We start from the raw sequence: 25,881 nt of genomic DNA on the forward strand, positions 1-25,881 counted from the left end.
TTCAATTTCACAGGAGCAATACTTTCTGGAAAACAAGACTGTTTATCCTTAGAAGCAGCAATCAGATGAGAATAAGAAAACACCTGCACATACCCACACCTCACTTCAGTGTTACCAGTGTTGGTATTGGAACAACCCCAATACCAAAAGCCCTCTGGTTCTGGAGGCAGCTCCCACCCACCTCCAGTGACCCTCCCTTAACTCAGAACTTCAGGTTTTTACCTAGAGAAACAGAATGAATTCTGTGATTTCTGTTGGGGCTCCTGCCAGCCCCAGGTAGAGGCTCAGTTCAGACTGGATCCTGTTTCACAGACACAGGCTCCAATCTCGCTGGTTAAGCACCAAGAGAGGAACGACAGTCGCTGTCTGCCTGGGAGGGATCAGCTCTGTACTCACACGCAGAGAACACTGGGGAAGGCAATATGCAAAAGTGAAAAGAAAGTCCCTCCCCACTCTGTTCAAACCAATTGTGTTTACAGTAAAATCTGTTTCCAAGCCAAAAGCAATACACTTAGTTACAAAACAAAAACAATTGCAATAAAAAGATTTTTTAAAACCCTAATACATAATTCAACAAAACAGAATATTATCTCCAACTTGTTTTAACTTCCCTGTGTCTATCTTGGGGTTATACCCAGGGTCTTTGGCCATGTAACACTGCTCCGATGTTTTTTAGGACCCCTCTTACAGCATTAATTTATGCAGCACTTAGAGATGGGATCTGCCCCTAAATGAGGTGAAACCTCCTTGCTTGTCACTTGCAGCAGAGTTTGAAGAGAGCATTCAAAGTAATCAAATACCAGCTAAGACAGACGTCTGCAATGAAAACACAATGTGGGAGCACAAACATCCCACCTCAGTGCTGGTCCTTTCTCTGTCCTCTCAGCCACTAGAAATGCACTTTGGTATTTGGCTCAGGCAGGACCATGGAATGTGCAGCTTTTTATCCCAGAATTTGCCTCACACTCAGTATTCCATGCAGAGGCTTGCCTTGGGAGGAATGCTCCATGTAAGCCAGGGTTCTGGCACAGACCCGCTGTGGCACTGGCCAGCTCACCTCCCGGCACAGACTAATTAATGCTGGCCTGCCACAGCGTTAGAAACAGCAGGGCTGGCATGGTCAGCAGCTCTCCATGGAGATTCCTGACTGTGTTCCTTCTCAGAGAGATCTTAGAAGTACTGACATTTTACTTAAATTTAAAAAATGGAAAAATATTTAAGATAGAATTGTCATTTCCTGTGGAAGTGCACATAGCTAAGAACAGAAATACTCACTGACTAGACTAGAATTAGCAGAAAATTAATGATGCACAAATAATGCGTCCTCCATGGATATTCAGGTGGCTGAACCTCCTGGGGAAACCTCTGGAAACTCAGAGAGCAAAGTTTAGCTCCTCCATAGGGTTCTGGCCCTGCTCCACCGGGAGCGATCCCGCTGGTGTTCTGCAGACAGGTATGGGAGCCTTAACCGAGCAGAGCATTTCCACTCTCACACTCCCTCTGGGAATGCTGGGGGTGGCAACAACTGCTCACTCCACGCATTACAGAGCAGCTTCCCAAACATGAAAGGCAGGGCAGGCTGGAGTAGAGGCTGTGGGAAGCACAAAGTGAGGATGTGGATGACACTAATGCACAGGCCTTTGCTTTCTGGCCCTGGCTGGAAAAAACCCAAACCTGTATCTGCATTAAAGGCAGCAGCAATTGTACCAGAAAACCTCCCCCAAGCCCTGCAGTGGCTCCCCCTCTCCATCTCAGGGCAGGATTTCCAGGGTTTCCCAAGCACACGTGCCTGTGAACGCTGTGCTGAGCACAGCTGATGAGAATTGATGCTGAATGTCCCTTCCCGAACAGCACAACACAGGCAACACACTCTACATTCCCCGGTTTTAATCAGAAAGAAGTCAGGATTCCTTTTGTACATTACTATGAAGAGACAGCATCACATCCTGCAGGAAAAGCTGTCTTTACTGATTAGCACAGCCTTGTGTGAAATCTTGAGCAAGTCTTATCCAGATTCATCCTGGCTGCCTTTGGAACCTAAATGATGCTGCAGTTTTTGGAACTGGTCACCTCAAACAGCATCACAGAGAACAGAAAGGCGCTGTCAGAGGACTGCTCTGAGCTGGAGCAGGCCAAGCCATCCCTTTCCACTGATTCCAGTGTGAACACTATTCAATCAATGCCTATAATTAGTGGGATAAATCTGGACCCTAATGCCTCTGCATTACTCAGCTATCTCAAAGGGAACTGCAGAAAGCTCCTGCATTCCAGCTGCGGATGTGAATGATGAGATGTGTGTGTCTCCCCAGCCACCTTGGAGGCTGACACAGGCCTTTCCCAGGACCCTCTCGGGTCACTCCTGATGCTCTGGGGCTGCTCCAAGTGTTCCTGCACTCCTTCCAGCACCTCTGCAAGAATATGTTGTTTATGTGCCAGAAATATCGATCCTTATAACCTTTACATTAAGCCAACTACCAGAGGCAGTTCAACCTCCAGCCAAAGACTTCACAGGGCTTCTATATCCTGCCACCTCCTCACCCGACCCAGCCACAGGATTGGATTATTGTTATCCAGGCCCAGATTCCGGGCTGTGTACAAGCCGTTTGTGTGTCACACAGAGCTGGCCTGTGTCAGCAGAATTGAGGTCATGGCTGCATTTGCCTCAGCCCACCCCACGGCAAGGCAGCAGGATGAGACTCCCTGCCTTGGGAGCTCCATTAGGAGCCTCTTTCAAGTCTTTCCTACAGTATGAAACAAGAAGAGATGCTGGGACTTGTAGATCCAGCCGGCATCACAATGAATACACACAACCGTAAAAAGATTCTGCTGAAACAATAATCAAATATGCTTAATAAAACTGTGACCAATAGATGCACTGTCTGGGCAAGAATGTGCTCACAAAGCTGGGAGGTAGAATAAGGGACGAGGAAAGGCGAGGGTGGTATTTAACCAGCATGAGGTGTCTGGCTGCCTAATGACGGGGCTGTAGTACCCACACACAGCCCAGGATGGAGGTGTTCATGTGGGGAAGCCCTGGTAAGCAACGTCTACCTCAGATCCCCTCACGGGCAGGAGCCCCTCATTGGGGCCTTCCCCTCACATTACACGGGCTTCTACAGAGCTGCCACTGCACGGCTCAGAGCAGTCCTAAGCCCTCATAGCCCCTCACAGCAGCTGCCAGGGTCCCCCTCTGCCTCCACAGCCCGTCAAGCCCTCACACTTCCCTCACAACCCCTCACAGACCTTCGAGCTCCCACAGTCGTCTCCCAGCTTCCAGACCCCCTGAGCCCCCACAGGAGCCAGATTCCCTGAGCCGTCAGAGCCCCTCTCATCCTCCCGAGCCCTCACACCGCCCGCCCCAGCCCCTTCCCGCCACCCGCCCGCGCTGTCGCCATGACAACGCTCGCGCGCGCGGCCCCGCCACCCTCGGGCGGGACCGCGCGCTAGAAACTGCTGGAACGTCGCTGCAGCCCGCGCGTGCGCACGCGGGCTCCTTCCCCCACCCGCTGCGGCGCCGGCTGGAGCGGGACGGGGAGCACGGGCACGGAAGGAAGGAGGGAGGGAGTTCTGCCTGGAGGAGCGGAGGCGAGGGGTGGAGGGGAAGCGCTGGGGACCCGCGGGGAACCCGCCCTGTCCCGCAGTGAGGAGGAGCCGCCGCCTCCGCTGCGCAAAGCGCGCACTCGGGTCTGTGAATGGGCGGCTGCGGCGGCCACCGCCCAGAGCCCGCTGCGGAGTCACTGCGACGGTTACCAGGGCACTTCGTTCTCCGCCAATCAAAGGGCGTTAACTCATCCCCCAGGGCCGGCGGCCAATCGGCTTCGACATCAATCATTCAATTGGGCCAGTGGGGAGCGCCGGGAGCGAGTGGGGGCGGGCACTCGCCGCTCCCGGTTGCCTAACCGTAAAGCCAACAGACAGGAGGGCGGGGCCAATAGGAGCCGTCGGCTTGAATGACAGCGGCGCAGCCAATCAGATCCTGTCATTTTTAGAGCCTCGCTATAAGCATCCAATCGTTGCTGCGAATGGCCGGCTGGGCGGGGAGAAGACGGCTGCGCGCGCATTCCGCTGCTATATAAGGGCTGGCGGTTGCCTCACGCAGCCAGAGTCGGTTGGGGGAAAGCTAGGCTCGTAGAGAGTGATCGGAGCCGTCGCCATCATGAGGGAGATCGTGCACCTGCAGGCCGGGCAGTGCGGGAACCAGATCGGAGCCAAGGTCCGGGCGGGGATAGAGGGCGCGGGGGCGGGAGGGGAGCGCGCCCGGTCCGGCGCGGCCGCCGCTGACGCGCTTCTCTTGGGCAGTTCTGGGAGGTGATCAGCGACGAGCATGGTATCGACCCCACCGGCACCTACCATGGGGACAGCGACCTGCAGCTGGAGCGCATCAATGTCTACTACAACGAGGCCACAGGTAGGGCCCGGACCCGCCCCACCAGGCTCCCCCCGGGCCCCCCCGGGCGCGGTAGTGACGGCTCTCCCTGTATTGCAGGCGGCAAGTACGTGCCCCGCGCCGTGCTGGTGGACCTGGAGCCCGGCACTATGGACTCGGTGCGCTCCGGGCCCTTCGGGCAGATATTCAGGCCAGACAACTTCGTGTTCGGTGAGTGCGCGGGGGCGGGAGGAGCCGCGGGGTGGGGCGGGCAGGGCACTGCGGGGCTGCCCCGCCGCACATGCTCTGAGGGACCGGCCCGGACGGGGCTAATCCTGGCGTGGAATACCGGGATTGCGGCTGGGAGCAGCTCTGAGGCGGCACCAGAGGTCGTTGCTCTTCCGATTCTTCGTTACCGCCTCCGTGCGTGCCACCGGGAGAAATGGAGTGGCTGCTGTATCATTGATAATTAATGTTTTCCCTCTGTCTGCCGAGCCACTGCAGAGGTGCCTGTGTGAAACCACAGCCCTGTGCTCGATAAGATGAAAGCTTCTGTGGAGCCTGATGCTCTTAAGCTTTGCTTGCAAGCAGGAAGCAGTGACCGTAATCTAATACGAAAATGGCTCTTTTCCAGGTCAGAGCGGAGCAGGAAACAACTGGGCAAAGGGCCATTATACGGAAGGTGCTGAATTAGTCGATTCTGTATTAGATGTTGTAAGAAAGGAGGCAGAAAGCTGTGATTGTCTCCAGGGCTTTCAGCTTACTCATTCCCTGGGTGGTGGCACAGGTTCTGGCATGGGTACCCTTCTCATCAGCAAAATCCGTGAGGAGTACCCAGACCGAATTATGAATACTTTCAGTGTGGTGCCCTCCCCTAAAGTGTCAGATACTGTAGTAGAGCCCTACAACGCCACGCTGTCGGTGCACCAGCTGGTGGAGAACACGGACGAGACGTACTGTATCGATAACGAGGCGCTGTACGACATTTGCTTCAGAACACTGAAGTTAACGACCCCCACCTACGGTGATCTGAACCACCTCGTGTCGGCCACCATGAGCGGTGTCACCACCTGCCTGCGGTTCCCGGGCCAGCTCAACGCTGACCTGCGGAAGCTGGCAGTGAACATGGTTCCCTTCCCACGTCTGCACTTTTTCATGCCCGGTTTTGCCCCGCTCACAAGCCGTGGCAGCCAGCAGTACCGGGCTCTAACGGTGCCAGAGCTCACCCAGCAGATGTTCGATGCCAAGAACATGATGGCGGCGTGTGACCCTCGTCACGGCCGCTATCTGACCGTGGCCGCCGTCTTTAGGGGCCGCATGTCCATGAAAGAGGTGGATGAGCAAATGCTAAACGTTCAGAACAAAAATAGCAGCTATTTTGTTGAATGGATCCCTAATAACGTTAAGACAGCAGTCTGTGACATTCCACCTCGCGGCCTCAAAATGTCTGCCACCTTCATTGGCAACAGCACGGCCATCCAGGAGCTGTTCAAACGCATTTCTGAGCAGTTCACTGCGATGTTCCGCAGAAAGGCTTTCCTGCACTGGTACACAGGTGAGGGCATGGACGAGATGGAGTTCACAGAAGCTGAGAGCAACATGAACGACCTGGTCTCTGAGTACCAGCAGTACCAGGATGCCACAGCTGAGGAGGAGGGGGAGTTCGAGGAGGAGGCTGAGGAGGAGGCAGAGTAAAGCTATGCAGTTGAACACCTGTAAATTTTGTTTAAAGTTGTATGAACTCTCTCATTCAAAAGTTCTGTTTGTGTTGTGTTATTATTGCTGTTTCCGAGTCACTCCCAATGCTGTACAGGCACCATTAAAGCAGTTTTCACAGTGCACGTCCCCGTCTCCTCTGTTCACACCGGTACGATTCCCGCGTGCTGTTCCCGTAAGTGAGCCCACAGAGTCCCTGCAGGTCTGCAAGAGAAAAAACAACAGGAGCACTGCCACCCTGGCCATGGCAACCACCCCTCTGTGCTGCCCTCAGCCAGGTGACGCCTGTTGTGGCCCTGGCAGGATGGCAGTCCTGCTCCTGCCGCTGTGGGGATTGGAGGAATTCCCTGCTGTTCTCTACAGGTACTGCTGGAGGGGGGCACGTTTAACAGGGAGGGTGGAACCAACTCCAGGCTGGATCTAAATTTAGGTACCTCCCTGTGGCCTGTTGCAGCCTGGCTTGGCAGGAGCTGAGCAGGGGCCACGGGAGGTTTGAGCTGCATGGGGGCACAAAACGGTGCCCCAGAGCTGGCACTGCAGCTCCTCAGCCCTGCAGAGCCAGCAGGGAGCCCTGGCCTGGCCCAGGGCTGCAGGGCACAGCTCTCATGACAGGTGACACCAAAGCTGTCCCAAGCCCACAGCCCTTCTGCAGTGATTTCAAAAATCACAGAAGAGGTTTTGATAATCAGTGTTGGTGCAGCCTCTGTGTTTGGGGTGAGCTGGACACCTGACAGGTGTCTGACACTGGTTTGTCTCCTGAAAACCCTGTATTAACAGCAGGTTTTTACAATGGAACCAGTTCATGTTTGGCATCACTTCAAGTGACAAAGCTGTCACGAAGGAGCTGGACAGGAGGGAGCAGGTTCCTTCCCTGCTAACGAAATTGTGTTCAGCGTTCTAAATTATAACTGCTTTTGTTTGAAGGTTTTCTGCCTTAATTAATCTTCTCCACCCAGAGCTGGACTGGTTGGAGCAGTTAAAACTCTGCTGACTGGTGGCTCCAGAGGCAGGGAAGTGGGAATGTCTGCAGGAACAGGGCCCAGTGTCACACCTGAACTCAACGTTCTCCTTTCAGGGTTCAACGTCCCCATCAGCCGCAGCCCAGCCCTGCCAGGAGAGTTGTTTTCCCACTCTTTGCTTTCAATCCTGCCATATTTTCTATCTTGTCCCATTTCCCCTCTCTGCACTGCAGCAAGGACGAGCAGAGTTCTGTTCTTCCCAGCTGGACTCCATGATTTCCCACCCACATTTCTGAGCTGTGACCAAACACAGCAATGCATTCGTTGCCGATTTGTTGAGGTTTTTTAACCTGGTACATAAATGCTCTCAGGTGCACGGACACACCTTCCCCTTACAGAATTCCTCCAGACCTCTCCTAGGCAGCCCAAGACATCTCAGGGCTCAGGCAGGACAAACACCTTTTCCTTATGCTTTTTGTGCTTTCTCAACCCCTCCACACCATCTACCTTTTCCCTTTTTATCAGACTTCAGGCTTTTTAGAACAAATCCCTTTCCTGGCATGTGACAGGTGGGATGTCATCGAGTCTCCCCTGCCTCAGGGAGGGGATGGTGCCTGGAAATGTGAAGCCTGGGAGAGGCTGGCAGTGGGAATGCCGGGCTCTCCTGCAGCCAGGGCATGGCAGAGTTCCAGCACCTCAGCACAGACCAGAAAAAACCTCCAACCCACGTGAAACATCTCAGTGATTGTTCACTTCTGTGCCAATCCAGCCAGTGACAGCGCTACTCAACCCAGTAATTAGTGCCAGCAGCTGATGAACTTACATGGTACAAAGCCCATGTAGTCAGGTATGAGTCCAGCACGGCTGTAAATTTTGGTGTCTGGCCAGTGCGTCCGGGGGAATCTTGTGCCCAGCGTATAAGGTGGATTTCTCTGCAAAAGCTGGAAAACAAAACAAATCAAAAATCTCACAACAACATGGAATGGTTTATTTTAAAACACACTATTTTTACCAAAGTCATGTGCTCTGACTTTGCATTATATGAAATATTTAAGCCAACATAAAGCAATTCTCTTTCCAGTCCTGCTTTCTTCTAATTAAGAGCTACATTGTATTGTTCCTTTTCCCAATCCATAATTTTTTCTCCTGCCAGCTCACCCCCCATGCCCACAGCACAGCCCAGGTGCTGTCCTTGGGATCCTTACAGGCTGCAGAGTTTATTCCTTTTGGGATCATCCCCAATTCCCAAAGGCCTCGTGCTCCTGCTCTGCTGTCCCTGGAGCTGCTGCTGTGCTGGGTTTGGGTTTGACCCCCTTTGTGTTTCCATGAGCCCCAGGAACAGCCTGGAATTCCCAGGCCAGGAGGAACAGGAAGGCTTAGGGAGCGTTAAGTGAAGGAAGAGTGTAAATCATCTCCTGCCCTCTGAGACCAGACACAGGTGAGTGTCTGGGTGTCACAGCTGGGTGTCACAGCTGGGTGTCACAGCTGGGTGTCACAGCCACAGAACCCCTAAAGGTGTCCTGGAGCTGTGTTTGGGATGTGGAGAGGGGCTGTGGGTCCCATGGGGTCACAGAACCCTTTGTGCCTGCCATGGAGCCCAGGATTTTTGCTGTGCCTGCTGCAGGCACTGAGCAGTGATCCATGGCACATCTGTAACCGAGGACAACAAAGATTTAGGGCAGGAGATTAGTGGATTGAAGTCAGAAGCCATCTTAGCTAGAAATGTGATTCTCCTTTCAGCGTGTCGGCTCCTCCGCCGCTGCCAGCCCGGATTCCCGGGTGGACAGACACCTCCTTGGCATGGCACTGCCATGGCTGAAGGCATCAGGGGCAGGAAGGATCAGCAAACAGCACATTCAGGAATAAATGCCTGGGTTTTGTTCTCTTAGCTCCATTTCAATTCCTAATCACGGCAGCAGGGAAGGAGACAGAAACCAGCGCTGGGAAATAACATTTCACCCGAAGCACGACGCTGCCCTGCTGCTCTCCCCTCTGACTCATTTCTGCCCAGCTGATTTCTCTGAGCTGGGGATCCTCAGTTTTGGACGTTTTTCTTACATCAGCCCTGTGTGCTTGGGTATGAAAACACGGCAGTGTGTCCCGGGGTGCAGGAAGGGCTGGGACGTCTCAGCCTGTAATTGATGTGCTGATCCGCTGGACCAGCGAGGCTGCTGCATCCCCAGGATCTCCCTGCATCCCCAGGATCTCCCTGCATCCCCAGGATCTCCCTGCATCCCCAGGATCTCCCTGCATCCCCAGGATCTCCCTGCATCCCCAGGATCTCCCTGCATCCCCAGGATCTCCCACCATCCTGGGCTCAGGGAGGGATGTGTAGCTCTGAATACAAACTATCAACTGCTGCAGGAGGGATTTTACCCGTGCAGAGGATTGTGTGTCATTGGATGGGAGCTCTTACAGCAAGGGGACAAGAGTTTTTCAGAAGGGAGATTTCTGCATCCTTCCCAAAGGGAGGAGAAAGAAGGTCGAGATCCCTTTAAGACAAATTGTGTCAGGAAAGGAAAAAGCCTTACAACCAATAAAAAGACACATCAGCACTGCCAGCCAGAGGAGATGTATTCCATAAGGGAAGTGCAGATAGTTGAATCCTGCATTTCTGCACTCAGAGCAACATTTTTAACATTTGACCCTGCCCTCAATAGATTTCCTTAATCCTTTTATGAACTCATTTACCCTCCCTTAACATCCCAAAGAAACAAATTACAGAATTTAATTGCTGATGTTTTCTTCAACGTTACCTAACAGCGTTTGATTTTGCTCGTACCCCAGTTCTAATCCTGCTACACTGAAAATTCAGGTGGATCAGCATCATGCACATTCTTATTTCTATAATCTATAATCTACCTGTTCTCGATCAAATTGATTCATGGCTTTCTTCACAGATGCAATGTAGGTCATGCCAAAGTTTTCAGCAGCTCGGGGGATGAATCCAGCGTAGCCTTTGGGTGGAGGCAAGAGAGAACATTTTCTGCTTGAAAACATACAATGATCATTTAAATATCGACCACCCTGAGAGTGGAGGAGCCTGAGATGGATATAAAACCTTAGAGTATAGGAAGGAAAAAAATTAATCTGTTTAAATTGTAAAATTGACTCTTGCATGTGAGGTATCTTCTCTGAAAGAGTTTTTTTTCCTTATGATTCCCAAGGAAAACACAATGGCATGAACTGGTTTTTGTTGGTCTCCATGTGGTATGGAAGAACCATTTCATTTTCTTAGTTCTTTTTCTTTTTTTACATCTACAGCTCTTACATGTTTCCTCACAATTTAATATACATTCAGGGGCTAACAATGGGATGTCCAACCTTTTTTCCTCATCTGCTTTGCCCATCCAACAAATTCCCACAATAGAAACTGTATAAAGTCTAAAACTACATAAAACTTAGCGAGATAGAACCTAAAAGCAGCCCAAACTCCTCTTTCTAAAGGAACACTTTGGAGAGAGAAATTTGTCTTCTTCACCCTAAAGCATGGACACTCCCTGATTTTAACTGAAATATTGTGATCCCTGGATTCCTGTGATCCACTGGAGTGGGATCCTTGATGGGGGAGCTCATCCCATCACAGCTCTCCTGAAATGTTCTCCCAGAGCAAGGGGGGACTTACAGAACACTCCTTGGAGGACAGAGTTTATGCCTTTGTGGTATAAATAATAATAATAATAATAACAATAACAATAATAATAATATATATAATATACTCAATATATATGCTATATATTAATAAAATAAATATATAAATACATATTAAATATATATAATAATATAATATAATAATAAAAATAATAAATATAACAATTTTTAAATTGTGGCAGTGTTTGTGCCATACACCCCTGTGTGTGGATTTGGTGATTCAGGAAAACATCTGATTTTTAGGAGATGAATAACCACCCCAGCAGGGTGGGGCAGAGCCCAAGCACCAGCTCTCCTCACCCTCTGGAGCTTCCTGAATCCCTTCCACATCCCATGGTGACATCCACAGGGTGACAGCATCCCAAAAAAACCCCCTTGCAGGGAGAGCAGCAGGGATATTTCCCATCCCAAACAAGCTGAAGCCACTGGGTAACACCACTGAGGTTTATCCATGGGGGAGAAGGGTCCCATCATTTCTTCAGAGGTGCCCTCCCCGTGTTTTACCTAAAGTGGCTTTTTGTCTGATGGCATTTGGGACAGGCAGCACTGGCAATGTGGAATCTGCTGTTGCAACCCCTCCTGGCAGTGCCACACCTCCAGTTGCTATCTGCTTAAAACAAAAAGAGGAATTAATTAAATCAAACACCAGGAAAACCTCGGCTCTGCTGCTTAAATCACTGCCAGGACCTGGGAATGGCAACTGCTCTTTCCAGTTCTTCCCACACTAAGAGATACCCCAACCATTTCTGGGAAAGTCAAATTAGGAGATGAGCAAGCAGCAGACCTGGAGGGGTTTGCAAAATCCCCATGGAGAGCAAGGGATGTAAATCTGCTTCTGAGGGCAAGGAGCAGGAATGCCCCTGCCTGGGATTTACATCCAAGCCAGCTTTTGACTCCTTGCGTCAAACCTTTAATCTCTGCCTTCAGAGGATTTCAGAGCCACGGCTGCAGGAATGTGACAGGGGCTGTTGCTGGCTCCAGAGGAAATAAAAGGGTTTTTTTTTTTGAAATATAATAAATATAACAATATTTTTTAAAATAAAATTAAACAAAACATGAAAGCCATTGGTCTGGAGGGATATTTGGCTGTGCTGAGGCAAATCCCAGCGCTGGTGTTCAAAGGAGAGGTAATGGTGGTGGGAAATTCAGGTGGGGGCAGATGCAGTGTCAGAAACCAAACCAAAGGTGCTGGGACTGCTCTCTTTGGGAGGAGGAGGAGGAGGAGGAAGGCAGCAGCATTCCTCCAAAGACACCCTAAGGAAGCACAAGCCTGGCTGCCCAGCACAGCACAACACAACTTCAGGGATTTTGGGATTGAAGCCAAACCCACCCAAATGAGAAACGAAGCCTTTTTGATTGGGAAGCATAATTAACAATCAAAACCATTTCCTAGAGATTTGCTGCTGCTGGAAACATTTCTGATCTTTCTTTACACAAACCCTTAACTTTGTGTCCTTTCCTTCCACTCACACCCACATGAAATTCCCTGCTCACCCCCACCATCCCCAAGCCCCCACTCACCGTTTTGCTCCCTCCACAGTCGCACTGGCACGTTCCTTTTCCCAGAACACTGGCCAGGGGTGGCTTGGCCACCTCCATCTCCATCTCCTGGGCTGCAGGGTGCAGGGCCAGCCCTCGCTGAGGCTCCAGGGGCAGCCAGGTCCTGCTCTCCCCCGGCTCTGGGGAGTTCCTGGGGTCCATGTGGGTCATCATCGGCTCCTCCAGCGGCCTGGGGACGGGCTGTGGCCCCAGGGGGATCTCAGGAGGGTTTGTGATGGGCTGGTAGGTGACATACCCTGAGGGACAGACGCCGAGTTAGGGGACAGGAGTGGCCCAAAGAGGGTGAAGGATCCCCGTTATCCCCTCTGAGGGGATGGAAGGAGCCTGGAGGTCAATGGTAGAATCAGAATAGCTTGAGTTGGAAGAGACCACAAGGATCCATGCACATCCCACAGCTCTGTCATCAGCCCCATGATGAACCAGCCTGCACAGAAACCACCACAAACCCCAATTAAAAAACATTTATCCTGACTGCCAAACGGTAAAATATCACCAGCCAAGCTAAAAAGTAGGAAAGGGGGGAAAAACCCTCAATCCTCAACTCCACGTGGCTGTGCCAGCCCACCCCAAACAGAGCCCCCTCCAAGGAATTCTTGCTCTGGCCCCGTTGCTGCTCATTGAGGAAAGAATCTGCTGTAACACCAGCTGGAAAAAAATTTCCTTACACTGTGAACAAGGGGCAGAGCCCTGTGATTTGAGATTCTGCTGGGACAGCTGAGTTTGGCAACTTTTGTCTGATTTCCCCTTAAAAATCCCCCATGACGTGGCCCCCCAGGTGTCCCAACCCAGGAACTTTCTCTTCCTCTGTGCCAGCTGAAGCCGATTTTTCCCCTCCACCCCACAGCCACCTTCTCCTTATTGGAAAACTGTTTCTATGTCAGCCTTGTCTTTCTAAAACAAACCAAATTCCTTCCATTTTCATGCTCACAGGTCATTACATTTTTTCCCAGGTCATTACAGCCTTGCTCTGAGCTCCCCTTGGGAGCACATCTGCATCCCAGGCCCGATCCCAGGGAATGAGGCACCAGCAGAGGCTCCATCTGCAGCGCTGGATTAATGCAGACTCAATCTTACAGCTTTTTTTCCAAGCTGAATGATTCCACGATTTCTGCAAATCTGCAGAAATCAGAATAATCATAATTATATAATAATGTGTATATATTCTGTCTAGAACTTTGTGAAATATATATCATATGCTCTATGCAACTGATTTATCAAGTGTCCAGGCTGGCACCAAAATAAAGAAAAATCCTTGATTAAAATGATTTTTCAATCCCAATTTTAAAGCAGGTTTATTTTTTACTTCATTATTAATAAGAATGTTGAATCTACTCTCTTGCTCCCACAAACCAAAGGAAAAGGAAACTTAGGTTGTTCTGTACTTGGGAAATCCATGTGAGATGCTTTTTATGACCCTGAGGTTTTCAAACTGATTGATTCTGAAAGGCTGCACAGTGAGGCACAAAACGAAAGGCCAGGAGAGCACAGTGCTTTTAATTTGAGTAAATATCCACATTTTCAGGTTCAGGTTCCTGCCTGCACACTCAGCCTGTGCCACAACCAGTTCCAGCAGGGCTGATGGATAATTCAGCACATCCCTGATCCCATGGAATCACAGAACCTCCTGAGCTGGGAGGGACCCTCAGCCTGATTTCACACCCAGCAAGAAAACAAATGGGATTCAGCTGACAGAAACTAGCAAAGCACTTGGTGCCATAAAGAGACTTTACCAAAGCCAGTCCTCCAGAAAAAAGCCTTGAGTTTGCTAAAGGCAGCCCCGACACTGCCATGAGCTCTTTGATCACCATCACATAAAACACCCAGAAGGACTCCAGGCAGCAGCTGGGGAGGGTTGAAGGGATTGCAGAGCTGGACAGAAGGAGCTCTTGGCGCCCTTGGCAGCACAGCCAGGGGTGGCTCTGCAGGACCTCACTCAGGAGCAGCAGCGTTGGCAGCAAGGAGAAAAGCAGAATAATGAGAGCAACTCGGCCAACTGGTTAGTTGGGTCTGCCCAAGCTGTGGTTTAGGCCAAGGAAATGCAAATTCAGATCTCCAGGAATGAAGGCTGTAAACCTGTGTGGTGGTCTGGATCCTGGAAAACAGGGCCAGGAGGAGCAGAGAGGCCACGAGTTTGCAAGAAGGTGCACAGCACAAATTCCCAATGAGAAATGAGAAAGTGATGCTTTGGTGTTTCCCCAGGGAAATAAAGACCCAGATCCCACAGGGGCACATTATCCCCGTGCTCAGCCTGGAGGAAACTCACTCCCATTGTCCAGGGCATCCACAACAGCCACAGAAACACAAACGTGTCCCCAAAGGATGGCACGTCCCCAGGGGGCTGAGCAGGATCACAGGGCAGCTCTGCCCAGCAGGGACCAGGCACTCTGCCCAAAGGGAGAATCCTGAAAATTCCCAATGCTGGGAATCCACATGAGCCTGTCTCAGTGTTTGGTGGTGGAGATGGGGACTGTTAGCAAAGAGGGAAAGGGAAAGCACAGGAGGTTTTCTGCTGAGCTGAGGAGGAGCAGCAAGAAGCAGAGTCAATGCCAAGCTGTCAGAGCAGGGCGAGCTCTGCACCAGGCAGCTGAGCCAGGAAAGAATCTGAGGAGACCAGACCTTCCCCAGGAAGATGGATTTCAGCCTGTGGAATTGTGCTGGGTTTGACTGGGATAGAGATGATTTTCTTTATAGCAGCTAATACAGGCCATGGTTTGGATTTGTGAGCAGGCAGCTGTAGGGGTTTAGTTGCCAGCCAGGAATTCTGGAAGAACCGGGGAGTGAGTTAATGACATGTCATAAAATCACTTCTCTTCAGCCAACTGAAGATAACCTGGGAACTGAAACTCTCCACAGCACAAGAATCCCCATCCTCATGAGCTGAGGCCAAGAGCTCCAACTCCTCACTCTGCTGCTCTCCAGGAGTCAGTGCTCCTACACCAGAGCTGTGATTGCTCCAAGGAAAACATCCCATTTCATCCAGCAGCCTACCATGGGCACAGACCCCACGGCTGGTAATTAACCCTGTGCTCGTTAGCAGGGTCCATTTGCTCACCTGGATGATCGATGTGGTAATGGAACTTATGGAGGTTTGCCTGGTTGTCCAGTGGTGCCAGCAAGGAGCGAGGGCTTTTGCTGATGGTGGGATCTGTCAGCACATCGTGGGTGATTCTGCCATAGGTGTTCCCAAATTTGAAGGGGAACTGAGGAACGTAGCCCCCATAGCTGAGGAGGAAACCAAAAAGGAGCCATCACCGAGATGGCAGTGGGAGACATCCACTGGTGGGGTAAATCCCAGGTTTGGGCTGGAACAGACCTTAAAGCTCATTCAGTTCCACCCCCTGCCATGGCAGGGACATTTTCCACCATCCCAGGCTGCTCCCAGCCCTGTCCAGCCTGGCCTTGGGCACTGCCAGGGATCCAGGGACAGCCCCTGCTGCTCTGAGCACCTGTGCTGGGGTCTCTCCACCCTCCCAGAGAACAATTCCTGCCCAAAATCCCATCCAGCCCTGCCCTCTGGCAGTGCAGAGCGTTTGTACCCCAGACAGGTCCTGGCAGGGAAGGGGATGGATGGGATGAGCACAGGGGGAGAACAGAGACCACACATGGGGTACTCAGGAGGCCAGGAGGGAGTGTCTGTGTTCCACATGTGTGTTCCCACCTGGCAGCATGAAAACTGGCTCATCAATTCACAGGCATGTACAGGCACAGGCCTTTGGCTTGTGGAGAAACACGGGATGAGGTCAGGGAGCAGCACCTGTGGATGGGAAAACTCCCAGCACAGCCTGGGCTGCGGTGGCTTTGGCAGGACCAACATCAACAATCCCCCAGGTAAAATAACATTTCCAGTTCAATGTGCCCCAGTTTAAACTTTGCAGTGCCTCTGTGCTCTGACACACTGTGAGTAACTGAGAAAATCCCAGTATTGAAACTCAAAAATCAGAATAATCCCAGTATTGAAACTCAAAAATCAGAATAATTCCAGTATTGAAACTCAAAAATCAGAATAATTCCTCTCTTGCAGCCTCTGCTCACAGTGAGGAGTGGGCCCTGGCTGATGAGCTCACCCAGGCAGTGCCTGGCACAGGGAAGGTGTGAGTCCCTGGAACAAACACAGCTCTGGTTTTTTGGGATCTCTGCAGTGCCCAGTCCCTGGGATGGGCACTGTGACTTGTTGGTGGCCAAGGGCAGGGCAGGTGCTGGAGCTCTGGCTCTGCTCCGAGCCACCAAGAGAAACTCGAGCTGTTCCAGTCTCAGATTTCCTAATGGTGATGTCATTCCAGCGCTGAGGAAAGGTAGAGCAGCCGGTTGCAAGGGACAGACAGAAATATTCCATCAATGAGCCCAGCACTGGTCTGGGGATAAAGCCAGATGATGCATGAGGATCATAAGATGATGAGTAAGTACTTTCCCTTCCAAATAGTTTAAACAACAGGCAGCAGAGCTGTGCATTTACTCTTGGCAGGTTTCCCCACTCTGCATGCAGGATTCTCCCTCCAGAGCAGCTCATCCCCAGGGATTCTCAATGAGTCTTGCAACAGGGATGATAAAAACGAGCAAGGGCACAGATGACACAGCCCAAATAATGACAGGATGGCCAGAGGGACTTTGATCACGGACAAAATCACAGCTGGGCTGAGGAAGGGCTCTGTTCCCCTGCAATTAAACACGAGGTGACCTGGGTGAGTCGGTCTGGGTGCACGAGAAGGGATCTGCCACGGAGGGAGTTACAAATGCTGCTGGTAAAAGCCTGGGAAAGGATCAGCCTCAGCAGGGCTGTTTGTGCTGATGTTGATCCTTTTGGGGATCCCTGTTTGGGGCTCAGGCTGGTGAGCAGTGACAGCCTGAGCCCATCTCACCCTTCCCTTGCTCAGCCTTATCTGTTCCATCACCACTCCCAGGCTGCCACCCAAACCTGCTCTGCCTCCCTGGTCACCAGCAAAGCCTTGGCCCTGGGCCCATCCTCACTTGTCTCCAAACCCTTCCCAGCTCTGCAGAGCCAGGCTGAGCCCAGGATTCACGGACTGACCCCTTCTCTGCCCCCCCAGACCTTCCCAAGCCATCCCACTCATTGGGTTTAGGCTTCCCAGTGCTCTCGAGCACTGTGGTGGCTTTCCAAGCTCCTGCTGTGACCATTGCCTGGCCTGAGTGACCACAAGGTGCTTTGGTGGTCTCTGTGGGTTCACTGGCACAGGGGGGTGCAGCACATGGGACACCTGGGGACAGCCTGGACACAAACCCTCCTCCTGTGACACCCCAGCGCAGGGCTCTGCCCTTCAGGCAGCTCCTCCTCAGCCTCAGCACCCAAAGCAGATGCAAAGCAGCTCCTCCAGCAGCCAGGGGGGCTCAGGGAGAGCCCTGAGCCTGCACAGCACCAACAGGAACAGCAGCAGGACCTGCTCCCTCCTCCTCCTCCTCCTCCTCCTCCAGAGAGGAGCAGCCCCAGCTGCTGCCAGGCTTGGAGCTGCTCCTGAGGGAGCTGCAGGCAGGAGGGGTGAGCAAGGGAAGGTGTTGAGGCTTTTGGGGCTGCAGTTCCAGCCACAGCTCCCTCCTTGCTGTCCCTGGTGTTTCCCAAGCCACTTTGACAGCACACAAGGAACGTCACATCAGATGGCCACAGCAATGCAGAAATGAGTTAAAAACCCCTCAGCCTCAGAGCTTATCTAAGTGGGAAGGTACAGAGATCAGAAATGGAAAATCCTGCCCTGTCACTGGGAGGGGAAGGGCTGAGTTGGTCGCTGCAGGAGCAGCCTGAAGGAAATGAGCTCCAGCCTCTCCCTGTGGCTCAGGATCTGCCTCCCCAGACCTGCCCTGCACCACAGGACAGGGCTGGCATTCCCTGTGCCAGCGCTCACCCCAGCCTGGGCTGATCCCAGGGATTCCAGACCCACAGCAGCTGCTTTTCCCCTGGGGGCCCTTCCCACCCCAGACCAGGTCTCACCACAGGACCTCACACACATCTCAGTTCACAGCAAATCCCTCATTCCTCCCATTCCCATCTTACCTTCTCCCCTGTAACTCACCGCCTCACATCCAGGCTTTCTTCTATCCAAGCCTTTAGAGGAGAGTGTCACAAAGAGCTTTGGAAAGAAATCCAGCTACTTATGGAGCAGATCACAAAACTTTCCAGTCTGACCCAGCTGCAGGCCATGGCTCCAGCCCAGTGACCAGAGGGTGTCACATCTGTACAACCACTTAGACAAAGGAGACTTCCAAAAATCCTTGATGCAAATATTTAGACAGTTTGGAAGCCAAACCCTGCACAGTAGCTCTGGTGACATTTGGCAGCTTAAAAGAAATGGGGAAAAATGGGGGGGAAAGAACCATTTTGGCTTTGCTGTGCATGTGCTATGGCACAGTGTGTAGCTCTGCCCTTCTGTTTCTCCTGGAGCTCTGTCTCCTTCAGAGTGTAGTTACACGGAATATTGAACAGTGTCTTTTGTAAAAACCCAAAACATCCTGAGTCATAAATGCTCCCTGATCCCAACCAGAGCCATTTGTGTTGGAAATGGATGTTTTGGATGAACTTACCCAGGAATGTAGTAGGGGTTTTTAGGGAAGATGTTGTTTCCCTTGTAGGCTGCCATGATGGTGTTACAGCTCGTGGTGGGGAGGGGGGAAGGAGACACAGCTCAGTGCAGTCACCAGGGGAGCCTCTGTGATGTCAGCCCCCAACAGCTTCCACCTGCAGCACAAAACCCCTCAGCTTCTGCTGGACACAGCTCTTTCTTTCCCCACCTGGAAGTTTTGGATGAGCACAGGAATTTCAGAGCGTTTGTCCGGCTTCCTGAGGGCTCCCAGCCCCAGAGACAGCGGTGCCAGATGTTCCCTGTAAGTGGCCCCAGCCCAAAAACGTGTCCATGGCTCCCACCCCTCACCAGGGCTCTGGAGAGCCTGGCTGTGCCTGCCCCAGGCCCTGTGCTGGCTGCAGTGGAGGCTCAGCCACCCCTCCTGAGGATGGGATGATCCTTCACTGCCCGATTCCTGCAGGATAAAGGTTGTTCCCATTCCCAACCCCTCATGGCCAGTGCACAGGGGCTCCTGTTCTGGAGATGAAAAAGCTGCTGATTAAAATGCAGCACCAACCAACAACCCCAGGCCCATCCAGGTCCCACCAGCATGAGGGGATTTGGGCTGCCACCTTCCCAGCATTTCCAGAAATTCCCTTTAAAACTCTCTTCATGGTGAGTGGCTGCTCCCTCCAAACCCAGGGGTGACACAGTCCCTGAAGAGCTGCTGAGCGACCCCACCAAAATGTCAGTTCTCAGGGCAGACACCTGGGTACATAAAAAGAAGTGGAAATTCACTTTTGTCAAGGTTATCATTAGAATTTATTGATATGAGACAAACTTTGTATGTCACCATGTCAATGGAGGAACAGCATGTCCAGATGTCACAGAGCCCACCCAGGGACACTCTGTGCCCCAGGAGACCTCACACACGGCTGGGTGGCACTGGGGACATCTCCTGGGGCAGGAATGCTCCACAGATACCTTGGCTGAGTGGTTTGCCAGACAGCAGCACCCAGCAGCAGGAACCTGCTGGCTCTGACACCAACAGGGAAGGGCAGCTCACCCCAAGCCCCTCCAGTCACAGAGGGGAAAAGAGAAAACCTGTTTGGGGGTGAGTTTCCAGGAATCCCTGCAGGGAGGTGAGAGCACCCTCTGGCTCCCTAAAGGGGCTCAGAGGAGCAGCTGGGGTGGGGACACATCCCCAGCAGGACAGCCCAGGCATGGCTGGAGCCTTCCCAAGGAGCAGACACAGCCATGCCACGCTCCAGCCTGGCATCTGCCCATCCAGAAGCGGGGTTTTTCTTTTAGCACAATTATCCCTGTGTTGTAACCACTTAGACATTCCCCTCTCAGCAGTGCCCTCTCACAGCACAGCCAGCCAGTCATCTATGCTTGTGGCTAAAATGAAAATTATCTTTATAATCTTTACTGGAAATACATTTTATGCTGGATTCTACTTTAAAAAAAAAAAAGCCAAGTGCTGAGTTTTCATCCTCTCCCAGCTTATGAAATATTTGGTTTGGTCCTAAGTATCTTGCTAAATGATTAGAGAGGGAATAGCAGAGTATTCCCCAGGCACCTGGTAAATCCACAATGGATTTATTGTAGAAACACACTGAATTCTCTAACTCGCTCCAAACGGATTTCAGAGCCCTCTAAAACCCTGCAGAGAATGAGCTGCTTGTGACAGGACACACAAAAAGCAACCCCAAGTTCAATGAGGCCCCCGCACTGAGATAAAGGCCAGGCCACGGCAGGGGACAGCCCTGTGTGACAGCAGTGACAGAGCCTGGCCATGGCACCAACCTGCTGCACATCTGGAGAGGAACATCTGGCTCCAGACACACACCTGTGTGCTGCTCCTGCCCCTCTGCTGGGAGCTGTGACAAGTGACAGAGGGTTCTGCTCCCGGCCATCCGCTTCCACCAAATCTAAGTTCCCTCTCACACGTAACAGCATTGATTTAGAGATCTCATATTGATGGGTAATTATACAGGATTAATTGCACATCAGTCCATTGTGGCTACAAGTTCATTAGGTTAATAAATCTACATAGTGACAGTAGTACAGTATCAGCTACTTCTCAATACAAACTCCCTACCCTAACCCTAACTTGTAGGTCAGAGGAAGACCTTCTAACACAGTGACCTCCCAAAGACCTTTAACATTCATTTTAAAATCATTTTTCCTAGAAAATAAAAAAAAATCCAGTGTGGGGAAAACGCACATATATAACCAAAGCAGTGCTTAACAACCACAGGAAAACAGAACATCATCTTGGACTCTTGTTTCAGCATCTTCTGTGGACCCTGGCAGCGTCACTCCCGAAGGGTCCCTAAATGCTCCGTCAGTTCCCTAGCCCATTAAACCATTTCCCAGCTCCAGATGTTTCTGGCCTCCCACCATTGTCTGTAGCAAGAGCACACAGAAACACTTGCTCATGTGCACAAGACTTCCATCAGATTCCATGGAATAACTCTAAAAGGCTGCAGTCTTTCCTCGCAGAAGCGGCAGCGCTCTCACCGACCGGTGCCTTCTCTTCCAGCCAGGAGAGAGCTCCAAGTCCCTCCAAGTTTTACTCATTCCTTTTGCCCAAAGGTGTGTGGGTAAAAAAAACAAACCCTCTCTCACAGTATTCCCAGGAAATGATTCAGAAGAGGAGATGATTTTTCAACCAAATGAGATCCTCTGGTCCTGTGTGTCAGACCATGGCCAAGAGAATGAGCAGCTGCCATGGACGTCCCAACTGCAATAGGCCAGGGAGGGGAGCGAGGGGGCCTGACCTGAGGGACAGGCAAAGACACCCCAAAGTCACTCTGCTCTCAACAGCTTGCCTCTTTCCTGGAGTCAAATGTTTGATTCCATCTGTTCTAGCAGGAACTGGTGGATCATGTCAAAAGTGGGACGATCTTTGATATCCCTGCTCCAGCACTTCAGCATCAGGTCGAACACAGGGTTAGGACACAGAGGAGTCTGGGAGAGATAGATCTGAAAGGAAGAGAGTCACGGTATTTCAGTGGGGGTCCCACAAAAGAACTGAACCTTTACTAAAGTAACACCAAAAGACAGTTTCATTCCAGGTTTACAAGACACAGCCACCATGCAGGGTTTGGAATCCCTCCAGCCCCAGCCTGGCACTGCAGTCTGGACAGAGCCTCTCAAACAGCACCACGGACACTTTGCCAGCTTGGCTGATGAGCTGGTCACAGAACAGGCCTTTGTCCCCCAAGAAAACAGGAATGCTTCTGAGGGCTTTGTCTTCCAAGAGACAGCAAAACACAAACCAAAACCAAAGTTACCACAATAAAATCCAAGTACTTTCAACTCACCGCAGACAACCCATGAGGCTTTCTAAGCATCGTGACAGCTTGTTAGCAGAGACAGAAAAAACACCTTTTAGAGCTTATCTACAGCACAGCTTGGCAGAATGATTCTACTTCTCCCTCTCATTTTTTTAGGCTCTTGGCTAATCAGTATTTAGAAGATGGTGAGTAAACTCCTCATCATTTTATTTCCCTTAATTCTCTGGTGCTGAAGGTGAATTTTGGGGAGAACTGCTCTGAACTGGTACTCCACAGCTTTGGGTACTGAGGAGATGGAATGTCCTGCACCATCACTGGTATCTATTATTGAGGGCAGCAGCAGTGGGGACAAAACCACACAAAAGCCCTTCAGCAGCTGGGGATGGCCAAAGGCTTCTTGGCATGTGTGGAGATCCTACAGGGGGAATCTGATCCCCTGGGAACTAACAACTGCTCCTTCCCACCACAACTCCCTCCTGCTTCCTCATCCTTCAGAGGCAATGCTGGTGGGAGAGTGCTGACAGAAGGAAGGAGCGAGAGGATTGTGTGGGAGAGCCCGGAAAAGCCGAAGCCAGGGCAGAGTGAAGCGGTTTAGAACAGGGAAGAGGCAGGACAGAGCCGAGGGATTCTTCCAGTGAGACTCAGAGAGGGAAAACTGGGCCCAGAAAAGGGGGAGGAGAGGCAGGACACAGGTGAGCAGCTGAGTAGAAGCAGAGACTGCTGCAGGTGAGGTGAGGGCAGCAGGGAGGCCCTGGAAGAGCCCGTTGTGTTCCTTACCTGCCTGCCCTGGCTGCGGAAGAACTCGCCCGTGTTCTCGATGACCTGCTCGTCCGTGAGGAGGCTGTAGGGCTGCTCCTTGCACAGCACAAACATCTCCCACAGGGTCACCCCGAACGCCCACACGTCGCTGGCTGTGGTGAACTTGCCCTGGGGACAGAGAGGATCTGCTCAGCCAAAGCCTCTCAGCCTGCACCCTCTGGGGCTCAGGCTGGGGAAAGGCTCCACACAGAGCCAGCACAGCGGGTGAGATGCTCCCAGCCACACACACAGGGGTGTCAGGGCTCTTTGTAGGGCAGCAGGAGCACGTGGGGGTCCCACAAGCCCTAAGAAGGTGCACTTTTCACAGGGGCAAAGCTTTGTAACAGGGAGCAGGTCCCAGAGTAGGCCAGAGACTTCTGCCCCTCCTGAGACAGTTTGCAGCAGAATAAAATCAGCTGAGGGAGGGGAGACAGTCACTGCCTACCTCCACCCAAAACAGCAGAGCTCACAGAAAAGTCTTTGAAAGGGAAGCAAAGCCCTCAGGGTGAAAGCAGAGCCAGAGCAGTCTCCAGACTCTTAGAGAAAAGCCCAAGATAATTTTGATTTTTGCACATTTAAGAAGCCAGTGACAATCTTCTTGCTGTCCCTGTTTTCTGTCTTCAAAAAATGTGCCCAAACTGGCTGTGTTTGAAACAATGTGTTTCTGGAGAAGTAAAAAGAAGATTGCTCAGAAAATAACACAAAACACTTGAGGGGCTGGAGGGCCTGTTTGGGCAGAAAACATCAAAGCCCCACTACACCCAGGCTTATCTGGAAACTCCTGCAGTCAAGGGTGCCCAGAGCAGCTTGGATCCCTGGAAGTCTCCAAGGGCAGGTTGGAAGGTGCTTGGATCACCCTGGGACAGTGGAAGGTGTCCCTGCCATGGCAGGGGTGGCACTGGATGGGCTTTAGGGTCCTTCCAACAAAACCATTCCACGATGTTCTGTATGTCCAAGGGCATGCTGCTTTCCTAGGACATGAATTATGTCCAACACAACCCCATGGGTTTCCCACCAGGGGCCACGTGCAGCACAGATCTTGGTGCTGAGTGTCCGGCACAGAGCTGTGTCACTGCTGAGGATCACAGGAAGGAACAAAGAGGGGCTTTGTGCAGTGCCTACCAGCAGGATGCTTTCCCAGGCCATCCAACGGATGGGCAGCACAGCTCTCCCCTGGATCCTGTAGTAATCCCCACTGTAGAGGTTCCTGCTCATGCCAAAGTCTGCAATCTTGATGGTGTAGCTGTTCCCCACCAGGCAGTTGCGAGTTGCCAGATCCCTGTGCACAAAGTTCAGGGATGCCAAGTACTTCATCCCCGAGGCGATCTGGGTGGCCATGTACAGCAGGTTGGAGTGGCTGCAGTAAAGGGAAATACAACAAAGAAAAATCAGTGGAGCTCCCCCACACTCAAGACTTTATTGTATTTGATGTGTCAGTGAACTGTTGTTTTATTTTCTGCCATAACAGTGGAACTAAACTGTCTCGTTCCAGGGCATGAACAGCCACAAGATCCTGAGCTGACTAAGGAGGAACAGACAGGCTGTCCCTGAAATTCAGGCCTTCACAACCTGACAACCTTTAGATTTATTTTTTCAATATCAAACACTAATCTTGAGATTTTCAAAGAGTTCATGCATCAAAGCACCAACTTTTTGCAGAGAGACATGAAAAATTAAGCTCAGAATCTCATCTCTTAAAAACCACTTAGCCTGGTATTTCAAACAACACCACTATTGGATGCTTATATTAACATAAGTGTGTCACTTCACTTTAAAGAGAGTTGACTTGGTTTTAAATATGCTAAACATTACTGAAAATAGAAACAGATGCATTTTCCATCTAATTTATTTTTAATTCCTCCATTAGCTAAATGAAGATAGGATTAATAAAGCTGCAGGATACAGAGTTTGGAGCAGGCAGAGCATTCCTGCCAGGACACAGCCCCTTCAGAGCTGCCTCTGTGGGACACTTTCTCCCTGGGAGGGACAGAAGGAGAGGCTGAAGATCAGTGGGAGACAGTGAAAAACTAGAGGCAGAGCCAAGTAATGGAAAGCAAGGTAGAACAATGTGAGTGACAGTGCTCAAAGTCAGATGAGAAATGAAGAGGAGATAAAGGCAGAACCTTTGGAGGCTTTGGCCAGGAAAAAAAACAACTTAAAAGTCTAAAAGTGAATTAGATTTCAGATGGGCAGAAAGGGCAGGAGAGAGCTGGAATCTACTCCTACTCACACACAAATCCTCTCCCCTCCTACAGGCATGTCCTGACTGCAGGACACCAGGTTAACACTCCTGACAGAACCACTGACAGGTCCTGGCAGCAGGGCTGGTGTTGTCTGGCTGTTGTAAGCCCCAGCCACCTCCTGTCCAGCACATCAGAGCTGGCTCTGCCTGCCTGAACCACAAATACAGGAAATCCTTTGGGGAGGATGAGGAGCACACCAAAGGCTCACAGTGCTGCAGCTTCTGGTCAGTGCAGGGCTTCTTATTAAGCAGAATCTATTAGTCCTACATGACTCTCCTCTGGGGAAAGCATTTCTGCAATAGCAGAGACGCTTTTATGGCAGATTTAATCCTTCCATTGAGGAAAGAGACAAGTGCCACTGCTCACAAATGTGTTTTTCTTTGCCAAATATTCTCCTTCTGTTGGCTGATGAAATTTTCTTTTTACTGAAGCTCCACACTCAGCTCCTCTCAAGCAATATTTTTTGGACACTGGAGAACATATGAACCTTCTTAAAAGCCTAAGAGACATTCCTGATTTTCACCCCAAAATTCTTGCTGTAATGCAACTGATTTTCATACCAATGAAACATTTGATGCAAGCCCACTAACAAGGAGATGGTCACCTCAATAAATACATCTAAGGTGGCCTCTGTGACCTGAACAGCTCTGTCAGGGACACTTCAGGGACCTCCAGAGGGCTCAGGAACAGCCCCACACCAGCAGGACAGGTGCCCACGTGCCATGGCAATGGCCAGGCTGCAGGAAGGTCCCTGCTGGGAAGGCACAGCAGATAAAT

The 25,881-nt window shown here is 51.3% G+C and overlaps 3 protein-coding genes across 7 annotated transcripts in view; 1 reads left to right on the top strand and 2 right to left on the bottom strand.

Annotated features, from left to right (window-relative positions):
* Positions 1-4,066: 4,066 nt before the first annotated feature.
* TUBB4B (tubulin beta 4B class IVb) lies at positions 4,067-6,207 on the top strand. Its single transcript, XM_005527178.2, has 4 exons — positions 4,067-4,213; positions 4,300-4,408; positions 4,487-4,597; positions 5,001-6,207. Exons 1-4 carry the CDS (start codon positions 4,157-4,159, stop codon positions 6,059-6,061), a joined length of 1,338 nt encoding a protein of 445 aa, XP_005527235.1. The 5' UTR covers positions 4,067-4,156; the 3' UTR covers positions 6,062-6,207.
* On the bottom strand, positions 6,198-9,963 carry CIMIP2A (ciliary microtubule inner protein 2A). The gene is made up of 3 exons (XM_088065818.1): positions 9,904-9,963; positions 7,865-7,982; positions 6,198-6,286 (listed from the first exon to the last, which is right to left on the bottom strand). The coding sequence occupies exons 1-3, from the start codon at positions 9,955-9,957 to the stop codon at positions 6,198-6,200; spliced, it is 261 nt and encodes an 86-aa protein (XP_087921944.1). The 5' UTR covers positions 9,958-9,963.
* Positions 9,964-20,719: 10,756 nt separating this feature from the next.
* LOC102113635 (discoidin domain-containing receptor 2-like) overlaps positions 20,720-25,881 on the bottom strand; it is a 45,939-nt gene continuing 40,777 nt past the window's right edge. For all 5 annotated transcript variants that reach the window (XM_088065797.1, XM_088065799.1, XM_005527177.3 and 2 more), the window contains 3 exons: positions 23,984-24,218; positions 22,841-22,990; positions 20,720-21,749 (listed from right to left, as the gene is read on the bottom strand). In XM_088065797.1, the coding sequence (XP_087921923.1) occupies positions 21,609-21,749; positions 22,841-22,990; positions 23,984-24,218 (526 nt within the window). In that variant the 3' untranslated portion in view covers positions 20,720-21,608. The remainder of the gene's footprint in view (positions 21,750-22,840; positions 22,991-23,983; positions 24,219-25,881) is intronic.

The sequence above is a fragment of the Pseudopodoces humilis genome, chromosome 22 (genome assembly GCF_049639895.1).
Source record: "Pseudopodoces humilis isolate 2021_Gansu_Grassland_sample_001 chromosome 22, ASM4963989v1, whole genome shotgun sequence".
Lineage (NCBI taxonomy): Eukaryota > Metazoa > Chordata > Aves > Passeriformes > Paridae > Pseudopodoces > Pseudopodoces humilis.